This window comes from Gossypium arboreum, chromosome 8 (genome assembly GCF_025698485.1).
Source record: "Gossypium arboreum isolate Shixiya-1 chromosome 8, ASM2569848v2, whole genome shotgun sequence".
Taxonomy (NCBI): Eukaryota; Viridiplantae; Streptophyta; class Magnoliopsida; order Malvales; family Malvaceae; genus Gossypium; species Gossypium arboreum.
This window is the reverse complement of record NC_069077.1, coordinates 2,201,571-2,211,032: the sequence shown is the minus strand read 5'-3', so window position 1 is coordinate 2,211,032 and position 9,462 is coordinate 2,201,571. Positions and strand designations below refer to the sequence as shown.

The window sequence follows — 9,462 nt, the reverse complement described above, 5'->3', positions numbered from 1 at the left end:
AATTTTTAAAAATTTTAAATTAGTAAAGGTAAAATTGCAATTTGGCCTCCCCTAAAATTATAAAAATTCAATTTAATCCTTTACAAATTATAAAAATATAAACTATAAAAAATTAAAATTTTATCCGGCCCCCCCTAAAAAAATTTTCTGATTTCGCCCCTGCTCAACACAAACCAACTAACCAAAATTCGAACTTAGACACTCAAGATCTTAGACCCAACCTTGTCAATATAACCAAGTCCTCAGTGACTAAAGTGATAAAGTTATAATTATATATCAACTGTTCCAATTAAAATTAATCATTACAAACACTAAACTGACTAATTCAATTCCAATTATTTAGCTAAATAAATAGAATAAATCTAAAAAAACTTGTATAATAAAATTCCAATTTAACTCAAAATTTCAAAATCTCAAATCTCATAAATACAACCAAGTCCTCAGTGGAGTGAAGTTGAAATACCAAGATTTAGCAAAAGTTGAAGATTGAGCACATCATTTCCTCTCATTTTCTTTTTTAGTGGAAAAGGAAAAGGAGAGGAAGATGTGAGTGGTGGGGTTCTTGCATTAGATAGTTAATATATTTTTAGGGATTGTGATGTGAAGGATGCACCGATTTCAAGCATAATGTTGATATTGCTAACATTATAATTATTTAATTCGGGGTTAAAGTGTTGGATAGGTGCTTGTATTATAGATTTCAAAGTAAATTAATCTATCTACATTTAATTTCGAAGCAAGTAAAATTGAAAACGACAAGAAAATTTGTTGTTTTTTAAAAAATGTCGATTTTTGAATGTTTTTTTGAACATGACAAGTTGATATTTTTTACTATTCAAGGTTTTCCTTGTTTAGAATTAATCACTTTATAGTAAATGAACTAATTTACTTTCCAATATATAGTATAGGGATCTACAAAGATATTTAACCTTTTATTTTGTGGGTTGAGTTAAAAAGGTTAAAAAGGGGGAACTCCATATTTTCATTTTCACTACCTCACTCAGCTATTTTATTATTGATGTCTCACCGCAAGCAACGGAACATGTCCCATGCATGTTTTGCAATCGAACTAGGACTTTCTACAAATCGTATGGTGGTTAAATTATTCATATTATCGGTTTTCGATTTAATAATAATTAAATAAAAATTATAAATATTAAATAATTAATTTTTATATTTTTTTAGAATTTAAAATTTTAGTTTTGACCAAAAATAATGGTTAAATCGGTTAGGTTAAATTCAATCACTAGTCCTATATTATGCATTCAATTGTATATTTAATTCATATTCTCCGATTGAATTATTCTAAATTTCTATAACTTTCGAATTTTAAAATTTTAGTTTTGGTGCAAATGAAGTCGTTAATCGATTAATTAGATTTTTGGTTCGTAATATGTAAAAATGACAAGTTTGACATAACATTATACATATGATAATATGTTTTGTTGTATCAGATTTGAAAAGATCAGAACTTAACTTAATGGCTTTAACAATTATTATATTGTGAAGACTGAATATGAACTAAAAACATCAAATTAAAGTATAAAAACTAAAACTAAAACTTTTATAAAATACAAATAACCAAAATATTAACAATGATATAGCTAAACAAATAAAATTAGACTAGAAGAATATCATAAGCATTGGTCCCATAAGCAATGATCTTTACCAACAAAGTTGGCCAATGCTCCAAATACAATAATAATATTAATCCCCTATTATGTTCATCACTAAATGATGACTTTAGGCACTAAGCTCAAACCCATACATACCCACTATCTCAATTTTTTTCCATTCTTTAATTTCTCCTTAAATTTCCTTCATTCACTCCAATCATGCTTCCATTACTTAATTATTTCTTTCCCATATATAAATTTAAACCAATCCATTCAATGATGCCTCTTTAGAGTTTTTGAAATTAATAACCCTAAATTTTTTCCCATAATTGAATATATTCATTACCCTCACTACTTGTATTTGCAACTCAATTTGAGCAAATATTTGCGTTTGGATTTAACAATAATTACTATCGAATCAATCATTACATATATTGGATTGAATAATTAATTCAATAAATTAATTTGTCCTTACATGTTTCACGCAAGTAGGATTGCCATCTTTTAGGTTAAAATATGATATTAGTCCCTATACTTTTATAGAATTTGAGATTTAAAAATACAATCTTCTTGCTTTTTAATTTAAAAATTTTATTCTAATCATTATTATTGTTGGTAGTTTTTGTTAATGATTGAATTGAGATTTTTCAAATCAACACAGTTAGAGGACCTAATTTCTAATTTTTTAAAATATATAGATTAAATCTCTAATTTTGTCAAAGTATAAGGAGTAACAACATTTTTTTACATTCAAATTACAAGATTTGAACCTCTAGACATTAATGTCAACTTTGAAACTTGAATCTTTGCAAGTAATTTTTATCACTAGACGAGTAACTTATTGATTTGTCGGTGTCGTTTTATTCTCTGATGAATTGTGCGCGTATGATTTGCGATTAACTATTATTTAATAAATGAAACAAATTATGTATACCAACAAAGGGGCATGCTTTGTCGATGTAACTCAAGTTGTGGCTAAGACAAGATGTTTTGTTGGTGTGGCGGTGATGACGGCGGCGGAGGGGGGTCAGTGTGGATAAATGGTAACGGAGGATGGAGTTTAGAGATGGGAATAACACTAACGGCAACACAACATCTACAAAGTGGACAAGTTGAATTAGAATGTAGCCAACGATGCATGCATTCGATGTGGAACACATGTTTGCAAGATGGGACTTGGAGCAGTTCCTCTTTCATCTCAAATTCACCTAAGCAAACGCTGCATCTGTAAAAGTATTTTCCAAAAAGTTGAATAAGTTTATCTACTTATGCAATATGGTACCAAGAAAAAAAAATGCAATGAAATATACAATAGTGTATTGAGATTTGGGCTTAACTCCTACTATGCTTCAACCAAATTATCTATTTGCACTTATTGGACTGTGGGCTAGTAAGGCCACCAAGGTTTTTAACCCTTTTCAAGGTTGATGTAGTGTATGCTAGCCACATTTGAAATGCATTATGGTAAGGTGCTCATGGACCGGATTTAAGTATGATATTAACATATTTTATACTTGTTTTAATTTGGTTTAACCTAAAATATGGGTCTAAAATTTGCCCAAGTCCGCCTATATTATTTTTAAAAAAATATTTAAATTATATTATTTTAATATTAACTAATTTTATATTTTTTAATTTTTTTAATTTTTATATAGTCATTTTAATATTATTTTAGTGTTTACATTAGAGTAGTATTATATATTTAGTATAAGTTTATTTTTTTAATATGTTCTAAATTACATAATATATAAAAATAACATAATATAAAGTATTATAAACTTAAAAATGGGTCGGCCTGGACTCAAGCCCTGAATGTTTAAGCCCGACCTATAATTTAAATGGGTCTAACTTTTTTTATCTAAGTCTATTTTTCGGGTCTAATATTTTTGCCCAAACTCTCTCAAATTTCGAGCGAAACTTCATGCCTGGGCGTGTAGCTCGGCCCATAAACAAGTCTAGTTAATATACACTATTATTTATACTATTATGATGTGTTTGATTGAATTAATGACATTTACGATCTGGATATTTAGAAAAATATATACAAACGATGAGGATCGTGGGATTTGAACCCAAAACATCATAATTTTCACTATTTCAATTTAATTTACCATTTTAATTAAAGAAATATTTAACTTTTACATCAATTTTTTGTAAATTTGTTTTATAATTTTTTTCACCCGCTTTGCAATGGGGTTAAAGTTTTTATTTGTATTGTGAACGAGGTTTTGTTTTAATGATAAAATTGAAGTTTTGAGAACTTTAAAATCTCTAAGTCTCGTCGTATATAAATGTGTGGCTCTTCTTTAGGTTTATTTTAGTTATAGTTAGTTAATTTGAGTTTAGTTAGTTGTTAAGTTACTCTGTATCCGTCCGTTTTGAGAATTTATCAATACACACTTAGGTAACATTTGGTGTAATTCTCAAGTTTAGGGTTTAGGGAATTTTATATTAGTCCCTATATCATGCATAAGTTGTGAATTTAGTCCATATACTTTAATTTGTTTAATTTTAGTCTCTATATTTTTCAAAATTTAGAACTTTATTCATGACCCAAATGGTAACAGTTAAACCCATTAAGTCAAATTATGCTATTAGTTTTCTACTAAGTGTAAGTTGTGGATTTAGTCCATATTATTCAATTTAATCTTTTTAATTTCTATACTTTTCAAAATTTAAAATTTTAGTTCTAATTAAATTGGTAGTCATTGAATCTATTAACTAAAATAACATGACTTTTTTAATACTAAGTGAAAATAGCAAGACATATGATAATATGTTTGTCACATAAGATTCTGGAAATAACAAAACTTAACTTTGCAAGTTTAATGACTACCATCTAGATCAAGATTTAAATTTTAAAATTCAAAAAACATAGGAACTAAGGAGTATGAACTAAATCCATAACTTACGCATAATACAGGGACTAATAGTAAAATTTAACCTTTTATATCACTGTGTTTGATGTATAAATCTATTCATGGGTTGGATGATTTACTCAGTTCAAGCCTTGGACATATATGTTTTTTATTTCGAGCCGACTTAGTTTTCCCTAAATTAAATTAAATAATTAAAAGTTATTTTATTTAAATTGAATTAAAAATATATAAATATTAGTATAAAATATTTTATTAAAAAATACAAAATCTTAGACCCTAGCTAATGATAACATTTTGGCTTAAGTCTAGACTCTAGAGGCATATGCAAGGATTAACTAGCAAAATTTTCACGTGTTACTATTGTTAGGGCTAATTTGTAATGGATAAACATTAAGGGATTGGTAAAACAATGATCTTATCACCCACTGGTTTAGATTGCTAACAACGAAAGTGATGTAAGTCTTAAAAAAGGTTAAATTTTGTTATTAGTCCTTGTATTATACTTAAATTGTAGATTTAATCTCTATATTTTAATTTAGTTACTTTTAGTCTTTGTATTGTAAATTGGTCAGTTTTAATCCTTATACTTTTCAAATTTTAGAATTTTATTCCTAACTAGATGGTAACTGTTAAATTCATTAACTTCTGTTATTTTCAAAATATGACGTGACAAACATATTGTCACATGTGTAATGTCATGTTGACTTATTTTTTCTACACATTACTCACAGAAAAACTAGTTAATAAATTTAGTGACGGTCATTTGGGTCAAGATTGAACCTTTGGAATTTGAAAAGTATAAGGATTGAGAACAATCCAATTGGAGAATATGAGCTAAGTTTACAACTTTACGCATAATACAATACTAATAGTAGGATTTAACCAAATAGATTTAACTACTATAATTTGGGCTAGAACTGAAATTTCAAAATGTACAAAGATTAAATTTGAAGAGCCTAAATCCATAACTTACGTAGAGTATAAGGACTAATAACCAAACTTGACCATTCCTAAATGCATATTTTTAGTTTCATCTCACGGTTAATATCGAGCTCTAAGATTTTCTAACTCCTTTCAGTTACCTCTACCCATTCCTTTAGCTTTGGTCAGTATATTGTTAAAGATGGAAATAACTATGAATGGAAAATTTATTGATCAAATGATTAAAATTCATAACCATTTTTTTTATTTTATAATTGACCTATTTGATTAATAATTTTTCATTCTCACTCCTTTCTATCTTTCATACCAAGCAAAATTTTAAGAAATTATTTTTCAGTGAGCTTATACGACATAAAAAATGACACCTCTAATGCCTTCTTTTAGCTCCTCTCTTCTGGTTCTACTCTTTCAATATTGACACATATTCTTGATCTTAAGTTTCAAAATAATTGATTTCATTTTGACAATACATGTATCTATAAACACTAGAATATCCTTCTAACCCTTCCTAAACCACGTTTCTTGTATTTGTTAGCATTTTAAGTATTCTATTATTTTTTTAATAGCTCAAAATATCAAACTGAAACATTATCTTTATTCAATATCTTGAGCAACCTACTGCTCTAGTACCATTATTATAAGGTAAAGAATTTTAATCCAAAAAAAAAAATTACAACTATAGATTGAAATATACTTTTAGCTAGTATGTCTAAATCAACATTCTACCACATTAATTGTGCCTCTCAAATGAATACCCTAAAGCACTGAAAAGTTATTTAACATAAGAAAAAATCTCAAAATTAATAAAAATATTGTTTTATATTATTAAAATTCAATAATTGAATAGTCAATTTCCAATAATTTTTTTAAAAAATCATGGATTTAATGCATTAGAATAAAATTGTTGATAATGTGCACAATATTGAACACATATTAGTTTGTTATATATTCAACTGGTATTGATACTTAAGAATCCAAGACTCTTATTTTATGCTTTTGATATGAATGGTCCTAATTCATCTATTAAATTCTCTATTATGTAAACAAAATTCTTAGTATTGTTTTGAAATATTTTGTGGGTAAAAATGATTAATTTAAAAAGAAAAACTTGTGAAAAGAATTAGATTCTAGCTAGTAGGAGGGAAAATCAAGCAAAATTTAATTCCTCATCTAGGTCTTTTCTTAGATGACCACTTTATACTTTATTGATAGTCAATTTTTCATCATTCCTTTTCCTATACAATCATCTTCCATCAATTTCAGGGATAAAGATATATATATATATATATACATGTATGTATAGTGTCACACCTCAGAAGCACATGGCGTAGGGCAGAGTGGATTTTATACACTACAGTGATTGCACATAATATATTGAGGGGTAATCTATGATTGGTATTTTAGTTTAGTTTCAATATTTAATTTGGTATTTAGATTAAACAACATCATGTGGCTCAACTGGTATTTGACACATATGCTCCAGTAAAAAAATACAGTACTTAATTGAGACGAAAAAAATTTAAGTACCAAATTGAATATTGAAGTCAAACTCAGGTACTTAAATGGGATGAAGAAAAACTCAAACATCAAATTGAAAAAAAATACTCAAACACCTAATTGAACATTAAAACTAAACTCATGTATCAAATTGAACATTGAAATCAAACTTAGATGCTGAATATATATTGGTAATTATAATAGAATCTGAAACTATATTTCAAATATTAAATTAGCTTATAATCTTTTAAAATATTCTAATTGAGTTTTTAAATTATTAATATTGTTTCAATTAAATCCTTCCGTCAATCCTTCTGTTAATTTTTTAATTAAATGTCAGCTGATGTCGCGTGTCACTATCTTACTGCAATATTTATTATTAATAATGTTGATGTAAAAAAAAACCCTAAACCCAAAAGAAAAATAAAACATGAAACTCACAGTGTATCCCTTGTCCTCAATTCTTCATCAAATAAGACTGTAGGCAACTTATCTTTGAACCCAGTTTTTAAACTCAATTGACAAGGCTGCTGCTGCTGCAGTAAATGCACATACATAAATTAACTGCAAAGTAATAAAAAAAAAGAAAAGAAGAAGAAGGTAACTTTGATTAAAAAATTACCACCACATGATTTATATGCATGATTGAATAAAGTAAATAAAAAGAAAAAAGAAAGATACACTTACTGAGGGATTAAAAGTAGTAGCTGTTGGAAGAATAGGCCTAGGGTTTGATATATTGGTAGCTCTTCTCTTGAGATAAAACAAGTAAAACAATAAGAAGAGGATTATTGAAAAAAGGATGGGAATTGAAAATATGAAAGCCTGATAGAGTTTCAGTTGAAGTGCTCGTGGATAAAGGTGAGGAGCTGAAAGTGGTGTTTGTGTTTGGTTTTGAGGAACACCCATTAGAGCCTATAGCCTAAGAGAAATGGCAATGGCTCTCTAGCTTACTTGAGTGTATATATATATGTGTGTGTGTGTGTGAGTATGTATGGTGATTGTACTTAAGGAGGGGAAAACAGCACTAGATGCTTAAAGCAAAGATGTTATAAGAGTGGAACAAAGGACATGATAAACTTGAAAAAGGAAAAAGAAAATAAATAAGTTTTAAAGATCAACTATTACATGATGATTAATGAGTTGAACTGTTCAAAGATCGAGTAGCTTACTTGGTTCGATGAGTTTGGTTTTGATTTGGATTGAGTTTGTATAAAGAAAATTTTGACTTTAAGTAAAAGGATGAAGTTAGGGATTTTGTGTTCGAAGTTGAGATGAAATTATAAAATTTTCAAGGATCAAAGTAAAATATTTTATGTTAGGAGGACTTGGATTAAAATACTTCTGGTTGTCCCCTTAGATTCTACTATTGGCTCGACTTGTATTCAAATTAAATAACGAGTGCATATGTTGAAGGGTTGAGTAGCTTCCTTAATCCAGCGAGTCTAGTTTGATTTGGGTTGAGTTTGCATAAAGAAATTTTTTACTCCAAGTTGTTTGGAAGGACCAAATTAGGAATTTGCGTCAAGGATTGAGATAAAATTATAAAATTTTTAAGTTCAAATTTAGAAATTTTAGTTAAGTGGACTTGGATTAAGTTAATTATTTTCGAGGGACTAAAATATAATTTCATTATATGAACCACTTGCTTTCCCTTTTGATTATCTTATTGGCTTGAAAGCGGAGAAGCCAAAATATTATTTTAAAGTGGTCAGAAATGAATAAAAATTTTCGGGGAGACTAAAATAGAATTTTAATTTTGTACTAACTTATAATTCCCTAAAAATTAAAGGGGTTATATAAAAAAATTATTTTTAGAAACCAAAGGGACTACCTGCCACCTCTCTCTGCCCCTATTGGCATAGCTTGTATTCAAATTAAATAATGAAAAGTATTTTATTTAAATTTAATTAAAATATATAAATATTAATTCTTTTAATATTTTATAATATACAAATAGTAAAATGTACCATTAAATTATGTTAAGTTCAAATTTAAGCACGAAAATTTTAGAACTATGTTGCAGTCAATTTGACCCATGAATAAATCATATAAAATATTTTCATTAAAATTTGATATGAATAACAGTCCATTTATAATAATGCAAATAGCACAAAAATAAACAAATACATTAAAATTTATTAAAATATAAAACATTTTAAATATATTATAAGAAAAAAAATACACAACTCGCATACAATGTGGGATATATATTTATGCTTTCTTTTGGAGCGATGGGACAAGCCCGCCACTCTCCACTGAAAAAGGGGAGGGACCCCTTTACTCTCACGCTCACATATTGTAAACATGAATCGATCCCATATTCTTTTCATCATTTTTTTTTGAAGAAAAATCCAAAAACATGTCTTAATTTATTCTACTATAGTCCTTAATGGATAAAATAAAAGTTTAAATGATGACAACTAAGCATCTCCAATTAATTACTTGAAAATTACTAATTGAGTTTTAGCTCGGTTAGTATTGATGTTGTTGTTAATGCAAGAGGATATGAGTTTGAGTATGCCGAA

The 9,462-nt window shown here is 27.6% G+C and overlaps 1 protein-coding gene across 2 annotated transcripts; it reads right to left on the bottom strand.

The window, feature by feature from the left end:
- Nucleotides 1-2,290: 2,290 nt before the first annotated feature.
- LOC108469269 (probable E3 ubiquitin-protein ligase RHA4A) lies at nt 2,291-8,063 on the bottom strand. Of its 2 annotated transcripts, none has more exons than XM_017770163.2 (3): nt 7,622-8,063; nt 7,376-7,467; nt 2,291-2,841 (listed from the first exon to the last, which is right to left on the bottom strand). In XM_017770163.2, exons 1-3 carry the CDS (start codon nt 7,841-7,843, stop codon nt 2,592-2,594), a joined length of 564 nt encoding a protein of 187 aa, XP_017625652.1. In that variant the 5' UTR covers nt 7,844-8,063; the 3' UTR covers nt 2,291-2,591. The 2 variants fall into 2 exon arrangements, with proteins under 2 accessions (XP_017625652.1, XP_017625651.1); XM_017770162.2 differs by having other exon boundaries at nt 7,376-7,470; nt 7,622-8,058.
- Between the last annotated feature and the right edge of the window lie 1,399 nt (nt 8,064-9,462).